The sequence below is a fragment of the Geospiza fortis genome, unplaced genomic scaffold (assembly GCF_000277835.1).
Source record: "Geospiza fortis unplaced genomic scaffold, GeoFor_1.0 scaffold27, whole genome shotgun sequence".
NCBI lineage: Eukaryota > Metazoa > Chordata > Aves > Passeriformes > Thraupidae > Geospiza > Geospiza fortis.
The window spans coordinates 2,996,997-3,020,232 of record NW_005054329.1 but is presented as its reverse complement, the minus strand read 5'-3'; the positions used below and the strand labels follow the sequence as shown (position 1 = coordinate 3,020,232).

The 23,236-nt window shown below is 49.8% G+C and overlaps 1 protein-coding gene across 1 annotated transcript in view; it reads left to right on the top strand.

The window, feature by feature from the left end:
• COL5A1 (collagen type V alpha 1 chain) overlaps positions 1 to 23,236 on the top strand; it is a 108,205-nt gene that overhangs the window by 14,673 nt on the left and 70,296 nt on the right. The window contains exons 5-9 of the mRNA XM_031057288.1: positions 16,751 to 16,882; positions 18,694 to 18,840; positions 18,955 to 19,203; positions 22,049 to 22,201; positions 22,481 to 22,537. Coding sequence (XP_030913148.1) covers positions 16,751 to 16,882; positions 18,694 to 18,840; positions 18,955 to 19,203; positions 22,049 to 22,201; positions 22,481 to 22,537 — 738 coding nt within the window. The remainder of the gene's footprint in view (positions 1 to 16,750; positions 16,883 to 18,693; positions 18,841 to 18,954; positions 19,204 to 22,048; positions 22,202 to 22,480; positions 22,538 to 23,236) is intronic.

Here is a 23,236-nt window from a genome sequence, read left to right as displayed (position 1 = left end):
CTGGGCACTGTAGCTGGGATGTGCCAGCGGAAAATCAACACTTTTTTGGATATTATCCCTCAACCAAGCAGTTTGGAGCCTGATGGTTGGGTACCAGGGGCTCCCACAGGGGCACTGGTTTGGAGAAGCATTTCCCAAAGAGATGCTGAGGGGAAATTGGGCTCTGCCACGACTTTGGGATGCTGCAGGGCTCTCCATCCCTGCTGGCCTGGAGGGGACAGGCACCTTGTGTCCCCTTCCCCTGGCCTGGGGTCCCTCCTGCAGAAAGGGGCCAAAAAACCAGAGGAAAACCGAGCGATCTCTGGGAGGCAAAACTCATCTTGTGGAGCAATTTCCAGCCCCCCAGGGACTCTGTGGGATTTGGGGAGCCGTGTCTGGTTGTTCCTGACATCCCCTGGCAGATTTTTGTGTTTCAGGGCTGGCAGGCAGCAGCCCCAGGCTCATTTGGGGTGATGGATGCTCCGAGGTGCGGGGTCATTTCTCTTCCAGCCCTGGCTCCGTTTGCAGTTTGTTTCCCCCCTCTTTGGATGGGAGGAGGGAGGAGGGGGGTGAATTTCTTCCATGGAAAGTCTGAGGAGCAGGAGGCTGATTGCTGAGCCCAGACAGGCTGATGTAATGCTGGAAAGCTGCTCCTCTCTCCAGTGACATCATTGCAAGGCTTGCAGGGCTGCTGTGGATCTGCAGGGACCGGGATGGAGTTTCAGGGCCAGGGAAAGAACCACAAAGGGATTTGGGAAGGAGCAGCAAATGGATGTGTTTGGGAAAGATGATTTTCCTCAGCTTGAGCAGCGGGGAAAAGCCAAATCCTTGTGCTTTGGGGGAGAAGTTTCCAGCTGAAGGTTTTTGGCAGCATCCCTGAGCAAGATGGAAAAGGGATTTTTGGGAGCAGAGCGTGACAGGGAGCCCTGGCCCAAAGCAGGGCACGTTCCCCTTCCCTGATCACTTGGGAACCTTGTTCTACGTGGGAGGTTATTCACCAATTAGTCCCATTTGCACAAAAGTTAATTTTTTTTTGCAGCCCGTAAATAGGAAAAAATCCTTTTTTACAAAAGGGTAGTGGGTTTGGATTGTTGCAGTGAATTTGTAGGAAGTAAAGGCTCAGCTGAGCCAAACTTCATGAGCTGGAGGAAGAGGAGGATGAGGCTGATGAGGGTTTGTGTCCTTGTCCAACTGGTGGTGCTCAAGCTGCTGCTTCTCTGCAATTTCGATCTCTTTTGCTATTTTCCTGCCTTTTGCCTGTTGTCTGAGAGCAGGACAGAGTAAAAACCCTTCCCAAGCTAAAAACCTCTGGGCTGACTCCATGTTCACCCCCTTCCCTCATCACTGAGACCTGAACAAATGAAACACATGTTCCTCACACATGGTGAGGTCTTTCTAGTCCCTTTTTTTTTTTTTTTTTTTTTTTTTTTGGAGGCAGTCTGGGCTGCCTGCCAAAACCCAGAGGAAAATCCAAGCCCACTGCAGCCATCCCCAGCTTGCAGGTGTAGTCCTCCCTCTGACAGAGCTGAAATGGAAATGTTCCCAATAAAAACATCCCCCAGGGATGGGAGCTGGAAGAGGGGATTCCTAATGATTTATCCAGAAGATTGGATGGGGAGTTGGGGTGTCTGGGAGTTTCCTATCCCCTGCAAGAACATGGAAGATAAATCCCTGACCGTGGGCTCGTTGTTCTGCACACGCAGCCAGCGCTGGCTGGGGTTCAGGAGGTCAGACCTGCTTGAACAAACAGGGGAAAATGTGGGGAAAATCAGTGCTGAAAGTGACTTTTGGGTGCTGTTCCCTGCTCTGGAATGGCTGCAAACACTGCAAAGTTCTCCTGAGGCTTTGGTGCCTCGCAGGAGCAAATTAATGTGCAGGTTTGGTTTGCCCTCCTGCCAGCTTGCTGCTCAGAGAGGGAAAATCTGGGCTGGGGATGCTCAGAAGGGTAAAATTTGGGCTGGGGATGCTCAGAAAGGTGAAATCCAAGGCTGAAATTTGGGCTGGGGATGCTCAGAAGGATGAGATCTGAGCTGGTGATGCTCAGAATGGTGAAATCCAAGGCTGAAATTTGGGCTGGGGATATTCAGAACTGAAATCCAGGCTGGGGATGCTCAGAAAGGTGAAATCCAAGCTCTGGGGATGCTCAGCCTCCTCTGCATCCAGTCCTGATCCTTCATGGGTTTGCTTTGGAGAACCTCCTTTCTGGGATGAGTTTCACACCTGATTTTCAGGCCCCAGGGTGCACAAACCCAGCTCCCACCCTTGGGATGAAAATTTGGGGTGCTATTTCATGGAACTATGCAGGTTTTATGCTTAAAAAAAAGTCACAGGAAGATCAGCTTTCTCTAAAGATCATCCAAGTCCAGCTCCAAGGCAAGATTTCATTGTATTTTTTTAATGCTGAATTTAAGGTGGTAGATGCTGCATGGAATAAATGAAACCCAAACCATTTCTCGTGGCCAAAAAAGAAAAAACCCAATTGAAAAAATGCTTTGGGGTGTGAACATTAACAAAGGGCACATTTGAGTTTCCTGGAAAACGAGGGGAGGAAGGTGTGTGGATGAGAGGTGTCACACCTATGTTTGCACACCAGCTCAGCTTTCCATTCCCAGCTCTTTCCCCAGCAGCCAAATTTCCAGCAGGGGTGGGAATTAGCGACAGGAACCTGCACAAAGCCTCCTCCTCGGGTGGTCCCAGCAGGTCCCTGCTCCATGCTTGGGTGATTGCTGCCAGCCAGATGCAGGAAAAGCCTTTTCCAACCAAAATTTGGTGTTGGGTTGCATTTTCTGAGCGTGTCAGCAGATCTCCCTGAGCTGAGGGGTGTAATCCCATTTCTATCCCCAGATCATTTTGGCAGCCAGGTCAATTTTCCCCCCTCTTGCCTTTAATCCATAAAACCTGGATTCTGTGTTCACCTCCTGGGGCAGAAAACGTTCCAAGTGCTGATTAAAAGGCTCTGTGCACACAAAACCCCCCTGGTCCCGAGCCACCTTGGTGTGGAGGAAAGTTCAGGGTGGCTCTTGGGGGTGGCAATCCTGTCTGTGGGGCCGAGGAAACAGCAGCTCCACTTCCAGAATAATTTAGCTCTGAGGGGGAAAAAAATGGGGTAAAAGCAAGTTTTGGGTAGCTCAGGAGGCTCCTGTGGGGTGGGACTGGAAGCCCTGATGTGCTCTGGAATCCAAAAACCCTCTGGGGTGGAGGTTTGCACAGGGGTCCCAGGATGAGGGAAGAGACGAAGATCTGACTCCATGTTTCAGAAGGCTTGATTTATTATTTTATGATATATATTATATTAAAACTATACTAAAAGAATAGAAGGAAGGATTTCATCAGAAGGCTAGCTAAGAATAGAAAAAGAAAGAATCATAACAAAGGTTTGTGGCTTGGCTCTCTGTCCGAGCCAGCTGGACTGTGATTGGCCATTAATTAGAAACAATCACCATGGGCCAATCACAGATGCACCTGTTGCATTCCACAGCAGCAGATAATCATTGTTTACATTTTGTTCCTGAAGCCTCTCGGCTTCTCAGGAGGAAAAAACAATCCTAAGGACAGGATTTTTCATAAAACATGTCACTCTGGCACTGGGAGTGAGCCCAGGTGGGACTGGATCACTTTGAGGTCCTTTCCATCCCAATCCATTCTGGGATCTCAGGATTTCTTTGCTGCCCCTTCCCTTTCTGTCTGAGGAGCAGCTGCTCCTGGAGCCTCTCCTGTTCCCCGCCTTCCCCAAATCCTCCTTTTCCCCTTTGCATCCCTGACCTCTGCCGTGGCCAGAGGTGGGAATGGAACCCTCTGGATCTTTGGGATCAACACCTCCCAGGCAGACTCTGTGACCCTTTTTTTACACTAAACCCCGAGCAAGTGCCTCCACTTCAGCTCAGTGAGTTCTCAAATGAGTAACTCAATCCAAAAGCTTTGCTTTACTCCGTATTTCCCTCCTCGCAATCCACTGGCCTATCCATCCTCCTGTGGGCAGCAGAATTCCTGATTTTCCAGAGATGAAAGGGAAATAAATCAACGTGAAACCAGAGCCAGGCAGTGGTGCAGAGGGGGAAGACACAAAGGAGCAGCTTTGTGCTGGGCTTGTAATGAGGGGGAATCTGTTTTTAAACCATCCCTGATGCTTCACACATATGTCATGGAAAAAGAACTCCTCCAGGAGAGCCCTGGCTTATTGGCTGATTATTTGATTTGGAGGGAGAGGGGAAACTTGGAACGGTGTGAGGAGGGGACATCAGGGGGATGGGGTTTGGGGTGGGAGAAAGGCGGCACTCAATGGGATGGTGGAGGGAATTGGGAACTGGGGTCAGGTCTGCAGGAGCAGGGAGCCAAGGGGAGGCTGGGCAGCCTCGGATTTGGGATTGAGGGGAGTTTTTGTAGCCTCCACTCCAAGAAAACTCTGCAGTTTCCTGTGGACAGCCTGGATAACAGGATGGCTCAGGTGGGGGCTGTGGGGATGTCACCTTGGTGAGGTGACACAGAGGGGTGGCACAGCCAAGGGAACGCTGGGCAGCTTCAAATTTGGGATTGAGCGGAATTTTTGCAGACTGTGCCTCCTCTCCAAGGAAACTCTGCAGTTTCCTGTGGACAGCCTGGATAACAGGATGGCTCAGCTGAGGACACCATCCAGACTATGGGGATGTCACCTTGGTGAGGTGACACAGAGGGGTGGCACAGCCCAGGCTGGGCAGCCTGGAATTTGGCATTGAGGGGAGTTTTTGTAGACTGTGCCTCCTCTGCAGTCTCCTGGATAACAGGAGGCTCAGCTGGGGACAGCAGCCAGGCTGTGGGGCTGTTGTCACCTTGGTGAGGTGACACAGAGGGGTGGCACAGCCCAGGCTGCCCTGGGCTACCTGGTGCTCAGAGAGCAGTGGAGGACAAGGGGAAATGGGGCCTTGGGTTTCTTCCAGGGATCCCTAATGAGTGGGATGAGGAAAATGGAGCAAAATCTCTTGTTGAGGCTGGCCTGGGAGCGCAGGGTATTGAGTGTGGGTGTCCTTCGGGGTACCCCTCGCACAAAACCAGGGGATTCTTTCAGAATTGCTCCTGGCCCCATCCTCTCCCCATCCCAGCTTCATTCAGTGCCAGTTCCAGGGCTGGCACGGCAGGGCACACAATGCCAGCCATTCATTTGGCCCCATTCAGTTTGCACAGGCCAGGGCTGGGCTTTTGTGGGATTTTTTTCTTTTCTTTTTCTTTTTTCTTTTTTTTTTTTTTTGAAATTTCCATGCTGGACACTGAAGGTCAGGCTGACCCTCTCCTCCTTTATGTAAATGTCTCCCACAATGTGCAGGCCATCATTTAATGCAGCTTTCCAGAGGGTCTAAATGAGGTTTTTGGGATGCTGTCCGTGGGATTGAGCCTTGCTTGGCACATGGGACACTCGGGGTGGCTCTCAGGGACAGCACCACTGTGTCACCCTGTCCCATTGCTTTGTCCCTGCGTGGAAATTTCTTTTCCTGACTGTCAAGAGGAGGCTAAAATTGCAAAATCCCATTTTTAGGAGCTCCCTGAGTTATTCTTCATAAGCATATCCAGGCAAGCAAACGTTTTGAGCAAGGATAAAGAGATTTTTTTTTTTTTTGGTGAATAGTCTCATTTGCTGCTTCAGAAGCATAATCTGACTTGATGCTTCAATTAGGGAACAAAACCACTCCGTGTGAATGTACCTGAGCCAAATCAGCTCCTGTTGGAAAATAATGGGAAGGAACTGCTGGAAAAACTGCTGCTGAGGGGGTTTTTCACACTGGTGGTTTGTTAAAGCTCTGGAATAGAGAATAACTACAAAAAAAGGGTGGAAAACCTCCATGTTTGAATTCTGGAGAGGTATCTGAGGGATGGATTTGGGGGTTTTGAGGGATCTCTTGCTATGAGGTCCCCCTCAGGGGGTGGTTTAATATCATAAACAGATGGAAGGTGCCTTGATTAAAACAACCCCGAAAACTCAGTTTTGAGCAGCTTTTCAAGGATTCCTTTCAAAGTTATCCTCTGGATTGCCACTAGGAATTTATCCTCTGGAGGGGGAGAAGGCAAAACCAGCTGTGCAGGGACCACACCAGAGAGGATGGATGGAGAAGCAGTGAGAGCTCAGCACGTGGTGGTTGTGGGGCCTCTATTCTTAGGGCTGTAATTTGTGTGCAGAATGCCAGAAACGCTGATTTGGAGCCACCAAATGAGGAGTTTGAAGGCAGAAATCACAGAGGGCCAGGCTGCTGTGTGGTCACAGAGGGGGAAAAAATAACTGCAGGGAGTGTTTGGAGGGGCAGGAGCGATTCCAAGTGTGTTGAGCAGATGGAGCAGCCACTGGAAAGGCTCATCTGGGGTGACAGGACCAGCCTGGATCTGCTGACAGGTATCCAAAAATCCCTTGGATCTGCTGAAATCCCTCTGGAATCTGCCTTAGCTGAGACCTGGGCACGCTCCCTTCCCTCCTCCATCTGTCTTGGGGCTGGAAAACTGAGGAGAGTGTTGTTTTGGTTTGGGTTTTTTTTCCATGGATAGGCACAAAGGCAAGGAGAAGTGCTCATTTTGTGGTGCCTCAGCCCATGTTTTTCCAGCAGCTGTGGGAATTGGGAAGCTCAGAGATGCTCTGGGATTAGCCAGGCCTGGATCCCTTCTAATTTGTGCTTTGTGGTTGCCTCAGCTGCTGGTAGGGACATGAAAGGGGCGGTGGGGACATTAAAGGGATGTTTGGTGCGTGCCTGGGTCTGATCAGAGGAGAGCTCACCACAGCCAATGCCCTGGGATGGTCTCTTTTCCTGAGCTGTCTGTTTCCATGACATTTCTAGCAGTTTAATTATCCTGAGCCTCTTTTCCCTGTCAGAAGTGATTGAAATCAGCCATCAGACAGAAGAATTATCGGGACAGACAGACACACACCTGGGGCTGCACACAGGGATCACCCACGGCTTGATTCTGGGGGGAAAGCAGCCAAAAAAAAAAAAAAAAGCAGGGTTATCCTAATGAATTCATGAGATGAGAGAGCTTCCTCATGGCTGCCTTTAAAGCTTCAGATGAAATCACTTCCCCAGGTTTCTGGTGCCCACGGGGTGAATATTTAGGGATGAGCAGCTGTAAATGGGTTTGCAAACTGGTGTTTGCTCCTTTGGTGAAGGTGTTTCCCTCTAGGAAATGCTTACAGCAGCTCTACTCCGAGTCTTCCCTCTGAGTAGGATCCTTGTAGGGAGAGATCCAGTCCTGCCTGAGCTCCTTGTAGGGGTTAAAAATGAACTGGTTGGGCCTGGAGCCCCATAAAGCCCCGCTCAGGAGAGGTTTGCACCTACCCCAGCTCTGAGCTCAACATCCCCTTCCCTGTGGTGTGGCTGTGCCCAGCACACCCCAAAACCTGCGTTCCTCTCATTGCAGCTCTTCTCAGAACCCAGTTTCCCCTTTTCCAATCCAAACTGGACAGGTCAGATTCTTTGCTGTGCTCACGGGAGTTTGGGAGCAGCCAAAGGAAACTGAGGCACTTTGGGAGGGTTTTTACCTTATTTTTTTTTTCCTTTCTCCCCCTGAAATGGAAGGTTCAGCTTTGCCCAGCAGCTCCGAGAGAAATTCTTTCTTCCAGTCAAGCCTGGTTTGTGGCTTGATGGGTTAATCAGATCCAAATTAGATCCAGTGTGAGGTTTATAACCCAGTGAGAGCCCAGGCCCAGCTCCTGTCCTGCAGGGTGCCAGAAATCCCGCAGAATTACCCAAATCTGGGAGGTTTCTTCCTCTCTCAGCGCGGGAGCTGGTGGAAGTCAGCACTGCTTGACATCTGAAGGTGTCCCAAGGACAAATATCCAGAGTCAGAGAGCCAAGATCAGCCTCAGGCAGGCAGCCATGGCATCCCTGAGATCCCTCAGGGTTTTGGGCACCCAGGGGCACCCAGGCAGGGGCAGCTGCACGTGGGGACGTTTGCAAAGCACCTCTGAGGGGCACCCACCACGCAGCTGCTGCTGCAGAGGGAAAATATTCCCTTCAATGGCATGAAATCTGAACTACAGCTTCATAAAAACCTGTGGTTCAGGTTGCTGGTTCTCCACATGTGTTTCTGATCTGCTGGGGGGGGCTCAGGCCATCTGCTCGGAGCACACAATTAAAAAAAAAAAAGAAAAGTTTCAAACTGCTCATTTTGCAAATGTAAAGGCTGCCTTTGCTCTCGAGTTTCATTTTCCTATTGTGATGTTCTCTCTTTGTTGGGGTGGAGAGAAGTGGGACTGGCAGGGGCTTCTTCTTTCCTTTCTTTCTATTCTCTGCCCTTTAAAAACCTGAACTGTGCCATTATTTCCCCCCCCCCTTTTTTGCAAAAGAGCTGCAGAAACCTCTCCTATTATTTTTTCCTCTCCTATTATTTTTGCCTCTCCTATTATTTTTGCCTCTCAAATGATTTTTGCCTGTGCTAGCACACAGTGCTTGGCCAGGCTGGAGGGAAGGAGGGAATATAAAGCAGCCTTTTGTCCCAGCAGCCCCTCTCCCAGTCCAGCCACCCTTCCAGACTGGGACTGCAGCCCCGTCCTGCTTTCTGTGGCCAGAACTGATTGTTTTGCACCCAAAAAACCCCGGGAGATAAATTGTGGTTTGTTCAACAGACGTAAATATTTAAAAATAGCCCAGCAGAGTGGCTGAGCAGGTTGTTGATTTAAGGATATCGCTCTCTCTAGGTGTTTTTTAGCAGCTTTGTTGTTTTTTTAAGGCACCTTGGCTGCCTTTTGCCTTTCCTGCAGTCCCCACTGCTTGGCTGCTTTTCTCTGGCTGCGCCTCCCCATCCCACTGAGGTGAAAGGCAGAGAAATCCAGTTTTAAGAAGGACCTGGAAAAAAGGAAAAAGTGAAAAGCAGGGGGGAAAAGGAAAGTGAAAAGCAGGCAAAGTGAAGTGGAAGTGAAAACCCAAATCCTGCCAGTATTTGGTCCCACAGGGCTGCAGTGGTGATGCCACCAGGCTCCCAGGGCTGATGTCAGCCAGGAGGAAAACCAGAAGCCACAGAATCATTTTTCCTCAGGGTGGGTCCTGCTCTCTGGTGGAATTCCTTGCAGCAAACATTTAAAAGAACACTAAAAAACCACTTTAGTGCTCTGAAGGGGAGTGCACAGCCCACGTCTGGTGGTTTGGAGCCCCAGACATGAGTCAGGGGACAGCTGGACACGTCCCCTGCCTGGGAGGGACCTGCCTGGCCTGGGATGCAGGGACAGGATGCTCAAACCTCTCTCAGCTTTCTCCTGGTTGTGTTCCCTGCCTTAAATCTTTCATTTTCTACAGGAAATCCCAGCTGTGGCTCTCGTGCAGCCTGGCTCTGTCCCCCCATGGAGGAGGGCTGGCAAGGACAGCCCTGCTGAGGGATGCTGTGCCCTTCCCAAAGTGCCTTTTCCAGCTTGGAAAACCAAAAAACAAACCTGGAAAAATGCACTGCTAGGGTGCTCAGGGTTGTGTTTGCTTTAGGGTTATTGGCTCTGGGGTTATCTGGGATTGGGATGGGAATTCTCCACCTGGAAATGGACCTTGTGCTGATGCCTCCTGCCCTGCCAGGAGTCCTTGACTGGTATTTGGGTGTTGGCAGAGCGACAGCTTCTTCAGGAGAGCTTTCCAGAATTAGCAAAGCCATCTGGCTTTTGTTCCCCTCTCAGGGAATGGCTTGTCCTTCCCTTCCAGTGAGGAGTCCTTGCTGAACTGCTCTGCAGTTGGGTTTGGGAGAGCACACACAGGCAGACCTGAAGTGTTCTGTGGGCTCTGCAAGCAGCCCTTTGCTCCAAAAAAACCTCTTCATTTTAAGGCAGGATTGAATTGAATCGATTAATCGAATTTAAAACAGCAGCCACGAGGCTGCTGATCCAAGGATGCAGCAGCTATGGGTGGAAAAACAGGATTTGGTTTTGTGTTGGGGCAGGGCTGGAGGCAGCATGGAGAGGTGCCAGGCTTCAGGGGAGGGAACAAGGAGGGGGCAACACTTCCCTGGCTTGTTCCTTCCAACCCAGCAGCCAGCAGGAACAGCGAGCTGAGGGATCCTCACAGGATGGGAAATTGCCTTCCTCCCTGGGACTGTAAAACAGAAAGGTTGGGCAATTAGCAGAGAGGTTAATTAGCATCCAGCCAGAGGGCTGGTGCTCCTCTTGCTGCTGTGAGCAGGGGAAGAGGCTCGTGGGCTGGGATAATTGCAGAGTTTGTGCTCTGGGGATGCTCCTGCCTGGGCTGGGGGTGCGGCACTGGGTGAGGGTTTCACCAGCATCGAATGTGGCACCAAACGCTCTCAAGGGCTGAGAAAAGTTTTATCTTTTTCACTGCATCTCTGTGTGGGGGCTCCGGTGAAACCCTGGGATCAGGGATGCTCCTGGCTGGGTTGGGTTGGGGATGCAGCAGTGGGTGAGGGTCTCACCAGCACAAAATGTGGCACCAAACCCTCTCAAGGGCTGGGGAAAATTTCTCTTTTTCACTGCATCTCTGTGTGAGGACCCCAGGGAAACCCTAAGCCCAGGGCTGCACCCCCAGCCCAGGCTCAGCCAGGAGCACCCCTGATCCCAGGGTTTCACTGGAGCCCCCACACAGAGATGCAGTGAAAAGCAGAAACTTCCCCCAGCTCTCCAGAGGGTTTGGAGCCACATTTGATGCTGGTGACACTTCCGTCCCCGCTCTGCGGAATCAAACCTGGTTTTTCCAAAGAGGGCTGGGCAGGGGCTGCTCTCTGAGTGCCCAAAGCAGCAGGAGCTGATCTGGGGGGAAGCCCAGAGCAGCCCCATGCAGCCCTGCAGCCCCTCTGAGCAGGATGGGGACACAAACATCCAGCTGGATTTAGCCAAGCCACCAGGAATGTGTGGCTGAGTCACGGCTGTGTGCGAGTCAAGCTTTTTTCTTTTTTTAATCTATTATTATTTAGCCAAACTTTCAACAATTACCATCCCATTCTGTAGTGCCCAAAGGGAGCTCTTTCAGCACCAGCTGCTCTGTCTGTGGGGTCACTCCTGTCTGTGGCTGGCCAGGAGAGGGCTCAGGACACGGGGACAGGGACTGGGGGGTGCTGAGGCTTTGTTTGACCCCTTTGCTGCAGTTTTGCTGCTTTTCTGGAGCTGCTGTGGTCAAAGGAGGGACCCTGGGATGCTCTGAGCACCTCCAGCCCCTCTGATTTTTGGGGTTTCCATGTGGGGCAGAGCTGTGGTGATTCCTGGGCCTTTGCTGGTGTCTCCAACACCGCTCCAGGCTGGAGCTGGGCTGTGAGAATCCATGGGAAGTGCTGGTGACAGGATTTATCAAGTGGAACATCCGAGGGCTGCCAGGCTGGCTCCAAAACAGGGATTAGGGGTTTTTGAGCTTCCACTTCATCCTGGAGCTGCACTGAGCCCCTGCCCCTCTCCAGCCTCTGACTGGGTGTGGGGTTATGGAGCCAGGGAGTTGGTCAGGATAAACCCCAGTGACTCCCAATAATTGGGAATTAGCACTGTTCACCCTGGGCCTGTGTTTCTCCAGTTGAAATGCAGGAGTTTCCAAAATCCAGCAGGATTTTCTCTTAGGGGCGCTGAATCTCAGAGTTTCGGGGTGATGCCCTAACCCAAGTCCAGTTAATGATCAGTGGGAGCCCTGAAGAATCCCAGGATTTAGGGAGCTGCTGCCAGGGCCAGATGAAGTCACTCTGATCCTCCTCTCCAGCTGGGTTTTTTTGTTTTTTTTTTTCATTGAACCACAACGATTCCTCTGAGTTCCTGAAGTTGATGTCATTGGAAGTGATGTGACATATTTTTTTTTTTTTGCAAGCATATAGAATAAGTGTTAAAAAATGCTCCAGAAAGAGCTTTTCCAGCCTTGTCTGGGAGCTGGCTGGGGAGTTGAGTTAAACTGGCTTTGATGGAACTTAATCCATAAAGCAAATGAGTCATCAGGCATAAATGGCTTTACCATAAATGTCAGGCAGATCCTTACTGGTCCTGACAGTTAGCACTTCCATCTGTCTGGTGGAGCAAATGAAACCCTCACAACTCACAGTCCTGCTCAGAAATGTGCTGTCCTGCCTCTTCCTCTTCACCAGAAGTTTTAGGAATAAAGGCCAAAGTGTGATTTGTCCCTTTTTTTAAAACACTGCCTCTCCTAATCTATACAATTGCGGTTATTGGCCGGCAAAAAAAAAATTGAATTTTTTTATTCTCCGCTTGAAGTTTTTTATTCTCCTTTTGAAATTTTTTTTTGTTAAGCCAGCAAGACACAACTGAGCTCAGCCTCTGGATGCTACCAAGTGCTCCAGTCACTGGAGAACTTCCTTGAGCCTTGTGCCCAACTCATTGTCAGGCCAAAAAAGAACTTTACCCACTGTGTGGGTGGCTGGAGGACGCTGCTGGTGACTTCCACAAAGCAACACCGGAGTGTTTCCGTCTTGCTCCCTGCCTGAAATAACTCATTACTTGAAAACAAGTCTTTCATTTGGCCGTTCAGGCCTTTAAACCACTTTACTCGTGCATTTTTCAGTTGTCTCTCTTGGAAAACCCTGTCCCACACAGATCTGTGCGTGTGGATTAACGGGATCTTGGTTAGCCCTGCAAAAATCCAGCTGGGCAGGGAATTTTGGGCTGGTTTATGACCAAAACAGGGAAACAAACGGACACTTGAGGGTGGAATGGGAGCAGGGCTGGCTCCCCTTTGCCAGGCAGGATCCCTGGGCACAATTTATTAGCAGCAGCACACTGGAGAGGACACAAAAGGCTCCCGAACCTCCCAGCGCGGCTGGCTCCATTGAAAGTTGCTTTTTAAATCCCAGAAATGGGGCTCTTGACAGCAGAGCTTTGTGCAGCTTTTGTGAGGTGCAGATAGTGGGGCTTTTTTATGGCAGCCTAAATTAGCCCCTTTTATTGTTTGCTGCTGAGGGATGAGGTCAATTGACTGGGAATCTTGCTAACAAGGTTTTTACTCCTGGCTGCTTTTTACAAGTGTTAGCACGGGGTATCCATCAGTGCTGGGTGCTTGCTGGGAGCGAAACAAAGATGAATGGGCTGAGCTCTCCTCCTTCCCCCAACCCTGAGCTGCTCAGCCTCTGTGCTGGGCCTTGGGTGCTCCCAGTTTGGGCTCTCAGCTGTCCCTAATTTGGTTCTCCTGGGTTTTGCATTGGTTCTCCTGGGTTTTGCATTGGTTCTCCTGGGTTTTGAATTGGTTCAGCCTTGGTTCTCCTGGGTTTTGCATTGTTTGAGCCTTGGTTCTCCTGGGTTTTGCATTGGTTCTCCTGAATTTTGCCTTGGTTCAGCCTTGGTTCTCCTGAATTTTGAATCAGTTCAGCCTTGGTTCTGGGTTTTGCATTGGTTCAGCCTTGGTTTTCCTGCATTTTGCATTGTTTGAGGCTTGGTTCTCCTGGGTTTTGCATTGGTTCAGCCTTGGTTCTGCATTTTGAATCAGTTCAGCCTTGGTTTTCCTGGGTTTTTGCATTGGTTCAGCCTTGGTTCTCCTGCATTTTGAATCAGTTCAGCCTTGGTTTTTCTGGGTTTTTGCATTGGTTCTGCCTTGGTTCTCCTGCATTTTGAATCAGTTCAGCCTTGGTTAAGCAGAAGAGAATTTTGCATTGGTTCAGCCTTGGTTCTCCTGGGTTTTGCCTTTGTTCTCCTGGGTTTTGAATCAGTTCAGCCTTGGTTCTCCTGCATTTTGCAGGCTGGAACAAGCCAAGGATGAGCTCTGGGCAGGGTGGTTGGGTTTGAAAAGGAGAGGGGAAGCAGCAGCCTGTGGAGCGTGGTGAGCTCTGACGGAGCCGTCTGATGCTTTTTCCTGGCGCTGCCCACGTCCCAGATTTATTCAGTTATGCACTGATTTCCCCAAGTTCCTGACCCAGAATGAGCAGGAAGCTTCCCCTGCTCAGCCTCCCCCTCTCACCCAGCACAAGCTGTGGGGCCCTCGCTGTCCTTTGGTGTGTTGATGTTCAGTTTTCTGCAGGGACTTGCAGGTGGTTTTTTCCATATTCTCCAAGGCTGAGGATGCCCAAGCTCCTGCAGGGAAACAGGGTGGGATCAAGGTTTTCTCCCCATGCATAGCTCAGGAGCTGCCATCAGCTGAGACTAAAAACAAACCCAGCTTTAGCAAATTCTCTTCTGCTTAACCTTTGGCACTGTGTTTAACCAAGATGCCTTTCCTTGCTTTATCTGTTCCTTGAGGAAACGCAGCTCCAGCCCTGCTCACTTATGGGATGCTGCCTATCAGCTCCCCATGAGGTGTAAATCCAACCTTATCAGGGAGAAAAAGCTTTTTCAGCCTCCCCTGCCTCTTGGAGACAAGTCCCAGGTCTGCTTTGGGGCTGGTTTATTTCAGCTTATCCCAACAATGCCAGGCACTTCCCATGGAAAACTGGGAGCTTTAAGCACCTGAGGGAGAGAAGGGCCCAAGTGGCTTAGCTGAGGTGTCAGGGAGGGCTGGCTGAGGTCCTGGGGGCAGAAATAGCAGCTGGAAGGGTTTCCACATCAGCCACAGATTGCCTTGGCCGGGTTGGGTATTCCCTGCTGGAGGGGATTCCAAAGGAGCAGGTTTGGAGCTCTGGAGTGCCTTTGGAGACAGGGATGGTTTTATAATTTATGGCCTGAGTAACCCCATAACACCCCCAGGACCCCCAGCTCAGGGGGTCCCACCTTGACCCCGTTCCCCCCTGGGTCCCATGAGCAGGTGGTGGCCAGAGCTGCTCGGAAAAGGGAAATGCTCTACAAGGCAAAAAACTTGGAATATTTTATTTCCCCAATAACCTAAGCCCAGTTTTGGTGGTTACATTGCAAAAGAAAAAGCTGTAATAGTGGTGGCATGACTGCATTTGTATTAACAAAAAAAAAAAAAAAAAAAAAAAAAAAGAAAAGGGGAAGGGAAAGAAAGATGTTTCTTGTTTTAAAAATGGAAAATTGAAACCCACTTTGCAGACATTTCTGTTAATTTTGTAAAGGTTATTCACTGGAAACAATGACTAATGAGCTTCAGTGAATGCTCTTTGAAGGGTGACTGGGGTAGGTCTGAGAGGTGCCCAGATGTTCGTGAGCTGCTGCAGGGAGGGCAGTGACAACCTGGGAATGGAGGAGGGAGCTCCAGGCAGCTCTGAGCTGCTCCTTCCCCAGTGGATGTCTGCCCAAAATGTGAACAGCATTCCCTTTTTTGGGGGGATACATCCATGATCCGGTCACACCAAGGCAGATTTGGCCCAAAATTTCAAAAATATCCTTTTCCACAGGGCTGTTTGCCAGTCTGGCCAGGCTCCCTTTGAAGCTTCTGGTTCCTATTACTGCCCAAATCATCCTCCCAGTTTTGCTGTTACACTCCTGTTTTTTCCCCCTGATGCTTTAGCCATGTTTGTCTATTATTAAATAAGATTTTTTTTCCCTCCCCTAATTAAAGTATCAGCTCTAAGCATGCAAGTAGTAAAGTCTTATGTAACTGTCTGCTGAATGAACTGGATTTTGGCACCGTGGTTGAGCAGCGTGGTGGCTCTTTAGGAAACTCAAGAGCAATTTCTGCTCTGACCTTCTGGCTGTGGCTGTGTCGGGCTTCAGGGAGCAGCTGCTCCATTAACCAGCCCTGGTGCCTAATGAGCTTCCTCTGCACCTGGTTTTTAGTATAAAAAAGCCTCCCTTTGGCTCTTTTCTGGGTTTATCAGATGCATTTCTAATCTCTGGCTGTGTCTGCTGTGGGTGGAACATTGAGGTGAGGCAAGATGCAAAAGAAAAAGGGGGTGATGTGAGACCAGCTGGTGGGGTGGGAGAAGCAGAGAAGGTTTGAGGCCAAAAAGCAGCTTTTGGGACTGGCCAGGGCGACTCTGCAGCCCTGCACAGGACCAGGTGGAAAGGAGTTGTTTTATTGCTGATTTGGGCGGGTACAAAGCCCTTTGGTTTTTATTTTTATTTTTCCTGCACTTGGCTTGCTTGGGGCTGTCAGTGCTGTGGTACTGGGTGATTTGTGTTTTAGGGAGGTGGATTTGGGGCTGAGGATGAAGCACAGTGGGGTCACACCTCGTGGAGCAGTCTCGGGTTGCTGTTTGTTAATTGCTGCCCTGAGATGTGCAGGGTGTCTCTGTTTTGGCCCGGCAACTGAAGAACGAGTCTGAACTCTTCACTTTTCGGGCTTGAGGTTGTTTATTAATTCTTATCTATAAAATTTCCTTTCTGCCCAGCCGAGGTCTGCTCAGCAGGGCAGCCACAGGCACTCTGACCGCCCTCAGGGTGGTGTTGTCCTTTTATACTACAAACTACATATAACATATTTACACTTAATTCCCAATACCTATCACCTGTGTTAGACAGTGCACTTCTACTCTAAACCAATCCCAAAGTGCCAGCATCACTGCAGAAAATGGAGAACAAGAAGAAGAACAAGAAGAAGAAGAAGAAGACGAAGGGCTGGACACGCCCAAGTTCCTCCATCTTGTCCCCATAACCCCCACACCAAAAATCCTAAAATCTACATTTTCACCCTGTGATCATTTTATTATTATACTATTTAAACTTCTGTGACTTTCAGGTCCTCATACACAGCTGGTAACTCGCTCCAGGGGTCATCATCAAATCCCCAGGTGTTCTGGGCTGTGTGCCAGGGTCTCTGAGCCCCCTGTCAGGGGCCTTGGTGACTCTGGACACCCAGAGGGATGCACTGAGTTCTGACAGAGCAGCCCAAGAGAAGCAGCTGCTCCCTGGACGTGGAGCTTTTCCCCTGGCTCATCCCAGGGGATGTGCCCATGTCAGGAAGGTGGCCCTGCCACGTGTTTTGCTTTCCATTTCTTTGTGTTCCTGGCTTTGATTGCAGCCTCAGGTTGGTGTCTCCAGGAGCAGCACCCATCCCTGACCCTCTGTGCTCCCTCCCTGCAGGGTGACATCCAGCAGCTCCTGATCGTGGCGGACCCGCGGGCAGCCCTGGAGTACTGTGAGCACTACAGCCCCGACTGTGACACCGCCATCCCCGACTCCCCCCAGTCCCAGGACCCCAACCAGGATGAATACGTGAGTCTCTGGGGATGGTTTGGGGTGTAATCACCAATTTCAGCCTCTCAAACACGTGGCTCCTTCCTCCCGCTCAGCTTCCCTGCGACTCATCTCCAATGTCCAAGACAGGGATTGTTTTAAGGATTTGCACATTCTGCGTTTGGATCTTGGGAGTTTCCCTTCTTTCTGGGCTCCTTCCATTTCCAGAGACTGAAAGGAACATCCTTTTGGAGCTCAGAAACACAGGAGAGACAATGCGAGCCAAGTGGGGATTATTGACCTTCCCTGGCAGCTCCAGTCCTGTCCAGACCAGTACCTGTTTCTAAATTTCCATTTATGCTGTTGGACTTGTAAAAGGATTAAACAGTTCTTTCTCAATATTCTGTGAAACAACAGGTGTTAAAGGAGGGAGAACCATTTTTCCCCTGGATTTCCTTTTAATCTCATTTTGGCAGAAATGCTCCCAAGTCATCCCTAGGAGCTGCTGCGCCCAATAATTTTTGTATGAAGGGTTCACCTCAGGCCTTTTCCCTAAAAAAAGGAAACAAAATAAAAAAGGCTGGTGCAGGATGCATTTGCCTGTTTGCTGCCCAGTCAGAAATGTCTGGGTGTGGCTGAATTTGATGAGCATCACCTGAATTTTGCCCTTTTTTAAAGAGCTCTCAGCTCGCTGCAGTTGCTGTCTGGCATCCTGACATCCTCTTGGGCTGATTTGCTTTCAGCTGAGCCCAGACCTGCAGGGTCAGGGAATCCCCATGAACCAGTAATGCCATCAGCCCTGCCAGTTTATCTTTGGGATTAAATTAATCCAGCACCTAAGCAGGGCTTTGGGATGCTCACGGCGAGGCGCAGCCCCAGGCAAGCGCCGCGACCGCTCCGCCAACGCCTCTGCAGAAACAATAAATAAGACAAATAAAGCAGCAATTTGGTGGAAATCTGTGGCAGCAGGAAAATAAAACTCCTCTTTTGGAGCCAGCAGTCCAACAAGAGCTGGCTTGTCCCGAGGCTGTGTTGCTCCATGTAGGAACAACTCCTCCACGCGCCGGCGGCCACTGCCAGGGAGCGCTGGGCTGGCGAGGAGCGGGGCTGTGCCCGCCTGGAACCAGCCTTTGTTTGGGTTTCTTGCTGAAGAGTGAGTGACTGACGCCTGGTGGGGAAGGCTGCAAGGATCTGCTCCTCCAAGGCCTCCAGCCTGCAGGCCTGGGGTGCCTGGGAAGTCACAGGGGTGCTGTTAGTGCAGGAACGGTGCTGGAGTGGCCACGGGGCTCGAGGGCTTTCTGCCCCTCTCTCAGGGGGTCAGCTGTGGCAGGTCTGGGAGGTTTCAGCAATCCAAGGTTAAAAATAAATCATAAAGTCGCTGGTTTGGGTTGGAGGGATCTTAAAGTTGGAGGGATCTTAAAGCTTATCAGATTCCATCCCTTGCCAGGGCAGGGTCGCATTCTGCAATCCCAGGTTGTTCCACATCCAGCCTGGCCTTGGACACCTTCAGGGATGGAGCAGCCCCATCTGCTCTGGGTGACCCATTCCAGGGAGGAATTTCTCCCAAATGTCCCCTTGGACACTTCCAGGGATGGAGCAGCCCCGGCTGCTCTGGGTGACGCATTCCAAGGGCTCCCCACTTTCCCAGGGAGGAATTTCTCCCAGATATCCCCTTGGACACTTCCAGGGATGGAGCAGCCCTGGCTGCTCTGGGTGACGCATTCCAGGGAGGAGTTCCTCCCAAATATCCCATCTAAACCTGCAGTGTGAAGCTGTGATGTCCAAAGGAGCTGGCAGGGACACGCTGGGCGCTCCCCCCTCATTTCCTGCTTCTCCTCCTCTCCCTGCAGTACACAGATGGGGAGGGAGAAGGTGACACTTACTACTACGAGTACCCCTACTATGAGGACGTGGACGAAGCTGTCAAACCAGAAAGCCCCACCACCAAACCCAGCCCTCCTGAAGTGGCTGCTGGAGAGAAACCCGAAACCAAGCAGGTACTGAGGCAGGTCCTGGCAGGGGTGTATGTGCTGAGCCTTTGTGAAAGGGGAGGATGATGCAGAATGGTTTTGTTCCTCTGATTGTGGTGATTTATTTCCCACATACAACAGGATTATCCAGCTCCCACAGCACCCCCTGAGAGAGGGAACCCCGGGAAGCAGGCCAAGGAGGATGGAGCAGTGGATGATCCCCTGGTTGATGAGTACAACTACGAGACCATCAACGAGGAGTATTTCACTCCAATGCCCTATGAAGACATCAACTACAACGAGGAAATCGATCCCCAGGGTGGCCTCACTGAAAATGCAGTGGAAGCTGAACTCCCCACGAGCACTGTCGTCACCTACAATGAGACTGATGTAATTTTAATTAATTAATTTTAATTTTTTCTTATTAATTCTGCTGTTTCATAGCCCTGGAAGCAAAGGAGATGGGAGCAGCCAGATGGTAAATCCATAAGTGGTTCAGGCAGCTGCAGGGAGAGGAAGTTTCTTGGAAAATGTTTTCACTCCAGATTTTTCAGGGTGGGGAACGCAGATATTTAGAATTTGGTTAAGGATTATTCCCCTGGAAAAAGCTGCTCATATTGACATCTGCATTTCCTCGGGTGAAGTGGTTGTCTGACAAAAAGAGAAATGAGGGTTGCTGTTAAAATCTCAGTAAAAGCCTTTTATCCCAAAGTTATTAATATAAATCCTTAAAATGTTGATTTGCTGGAGAACATCAATATTTTTCATTTTGCCATTTCCACTGAAGAGCATTTTTATGTTTTTCAGTTTGGTTTTTTTTTTTTTTTTCCCAAACCATTTCAACACTGGAACAGAGCCTTGATTCCAAAACTGCTGCATCCACCTGGAGTGAACTCCTTTATTGTGTGCATGGATCTGCTCAGAGCTGGGATCAGCCCAGACCCCACAGCTTTTTCTGCTGGAATATTGAACTTTTACCTCCCCACACTTCAATATCCTCCAGCTGAAATGCTGCACTCCAGACCCTCCTGTGCTTAAGCCTTGCCCAGTTCTTGCTTTTTATGTTGATGCTGAAATAGGTGAATGTTGGTGAGACTGAGTTTTTGGGGAGCTAGATGCTCACAGAGCAAGGAAATAATGGCATTAAATGGGCAAATCCTTCATTATCCAGGAGCAGCAGCAAGGGAATCAATGGTGGGATAACATGGAATTGTTCTCTGAGCAACCTGCTCTGGTGGAAGGTGTCCCTGCCCATGGCAAGGGTTTGGAACTGGATGAGTTTTCAAGTCCTTCCAGCCCACACCATTCCATGTTTCTGTAATGCTTCCAAATCCCATCCTAATTCCCAGAAAAAGCTTGGGAGTGCTTTCTCCAGTGGAGAATTCTTTGTTGTGGGGCTGTCACAATTCAAGGCTGGCAAAGGAGACAGCAAAAGTTGGCCAGGATCCCTGGAGGTGGAAATTTGAGGGAAAAGTGTCCAAGCAAAGATCTGAGCAGCTGGAACGAGGCAGCTGCAGATCCAAGGGCAGGGAGGGGATCCAGTCCAGCAAAATGTGGTGGAGGAGGTTGGAGAGCCCAAAATGATGCACAGGGAGAAAAGGAAAAGGCTCCAGGAGCTGAGGGAGACAGCATGAGGGAACCTATGGATGGGAAAGTTTTCCTTTTCCTGACCAAAAGCCAGAAACCTTTGGGCAAGCTTGGACTTTCTAAGAGAGAGGAATTAAAGATTGGGTAGAGGGGCCTTAAATAGAAAAGTGGAAGAGGAAGGAGGAGGCTTCAAGGGCCACTTTAGTTGTTAAGGAAAGGAAATAGAGGAGGAAAGCTCAGGCAGGGAACTGCCCACTTATTCCAAATATCATCTTTCCATGCAAATAGACCTGAGGACCTCAATTAAAATATCAAACCAGACATTTTTGATATTCATTTTCATGCAATTTGCTGTTATCCTCAAAGCCTTAGAGGCAGATGAGTTTTTTTAGATAAAGGGTTTTAAGGTTTCAAAGTGCAAAACCAGGTGGAATATTTCAGCCAGGATAAAAGGGGGGGTGTGATAGTAACAGATCCATTTGAACCAGCCCAAAGGAAAAATAATCCTGACTTTTCCAAGTTTTCTAATTAAATAATTGCAAACTATAATTTCTGCCCCAGGCCAGTTGGTTTTTGCACAGGTAAGAGAAGGTGGGCTGGTGAGCACCTTAGTTCTAGGCTTAATTTAAAAACCTTAATTTAAAACCTCCTGAATTTAGACCCAGATGTTCGTGTTTATGAGTTCTGAGCAGTTTTGGCATAGAAAGGAGTCTGGAAGTTGTGATGACACTGAAGTGACTTTGAATTCGTGGTAGTGAGGAGCTGTTTCTCTAGGAAGCACTGGAAAGAATTCAATTTCTGGACTATTTTGGTCATTACCTGGATAGGAAAGAAACCAAATCAACCTCAGCAGCACACGTTGTTCTTTGTTGCTCAGAGCAAGGGGTGCCAAAGGGCTGTGCCTGCCAGGCTGCTGGGAGCACAGGGAGATGGAGAGCAGCAAGGAAATTCTGAGCCTTGTCTGGATGTCCTTGCTGTGCTCCGTGGCATCTGAAAGGATTCTGAGAGGATTCAGGGACTGAGGCATCAGATTTGGAGCAACTTCTGCTCCTTGGATGAGGCCAGGCGCAGATTGGATCCCAGACTAAACAAACAGGAGGCTCTCACAGAAGTGAACTGGGGTTTTTCCACATTTCCTGTGTAATTGGACACTGACAGTGACACATCCTGGGTTTGGTGTGCATCTGAAATCTGGGAACGGATGTGGGACTCCTTGGCCTTGATAATCCAGGGTCTCCAGCACCAGGGCTGTGAGAGATGAGGAGGATTTGGAGCCTGAAGCTTCCATTACCTCTTCCTTCAGGCATTTGCAGTTTGCTCCTGACACGAGCCTTGTGCTGTGTTGTGCTTTCCTCACTCCAACTTTTCTACTCTCAGTGTTTTACTGGGGATCAGTGAAGAAATCCCAGGGAAAGCCAGAGTGTGTATTTGACAAGAAGCTTCTCCCATCTGTCTTCCTGCTGTTGGAGAAGTCACTGGAGACTTAAAAACTCCAGAATTTAACTTTTCCCCAGGTTTTCCCCTTGTCACTATTATTGTAAAGCATCCTCATTTTGCAAAAATCACCCCCCCGCTTAATCTAACAACAATTAATATTCCAGCATGGAGAGAATTCCAGCCTGACCCATTGCTGCTCTTTCCTCTCCAGGCTGCCCAAGGAGGGGATGACCTGGATAAAGATTTCACTGAGGAAACCATAAAGGAATATGATGGGAATTATTATGAAAATTATTACGACCGGACAGCCTCTCCTGACATTGGCCCTGGCATGCCAGCCAACCAGGACACCATCTACGAAGGGGTGAGAGGCTTCCTGCTCCATCCAGCAACATTCTGCTTCAAAATGTTGGTCCTTCCATAATTTAGAGCAGAATTAGTGCAAAAAAACCAGGATTCACCCACCTGAAAGTTGTGTTTAAACAAGGAGGAGCTGCCCTGGGTGTTTCCTACAGGATCCTCAGCAGGGTTGTGCCAGGATCTCCAGTTCCTGCTGGGATTGGTGGTGGTGATGATGATGATGATGATGATGATGGCAATGTCCTCTCTGACTGTCTGGTTTGTGTTTCCCTGTTTCCCACAGATTGGTGGCCCCCGGGGTGAGAAGGGGCAGAAGGGGGAACCTGCCATCATTGAGCCGGTAAGGAGCACCTGAGCTTGGGGTTTTGTTGCTTTTTCCCCCACATGGAAAAAGGTGCAGAGAATTTGTTCTCCTTGGGACAGCTGGGAGGAAAACTCCCCATGAAAGAATTCCGTGGTTCATTGAATCTAAACCACTGTAATTATAGAATTTTATTTTAAAGCTTCAAGGGGCGACCTAAATCGTGAAGGAAGCGCAAGAATTCCCATGAAATCTCTCGTTTAGCAAAATAAAACCTGGGACTGGAGTGTTAGGCAGGGGGCAGCTCTCATCCCCCAGGAGTTTGGGAGCATCCAGGCTGTATCCTGCCCTGAGCTCCCAGCTTGGGGCTGCCTTTAATTGGGCCACCAATGGGAATAAAAGGGGTATAAAATAAATCCCTGCACAAAGCTGTGGAGAGGGATTGCTCCTGCGCCAGCTCCTGCACCAGCTCCACAGTCCCACCAGCTTTTCCTTTGTGAAACCCTTTTCCTTTGTGTTTCTGGCCTGATTTTGAGGTTGATTTTCCTTCTAAAGAACAATTCCAAGCTGTCTGTGCCCTCTGCAAAGCTGTGGGTGCCCACCCCAGCGCCCCGAGGTGGGGAAGGAGCCTCGTGGTGGGGCTGGCTCAGGGATTCCTGTGAGCAGAGCAAAAGGCTCTTGGTGAATTCCCATTTTCTCCCCTCTCTGTGTGCCAGGATGCCCAGGTGCCCCATTCCT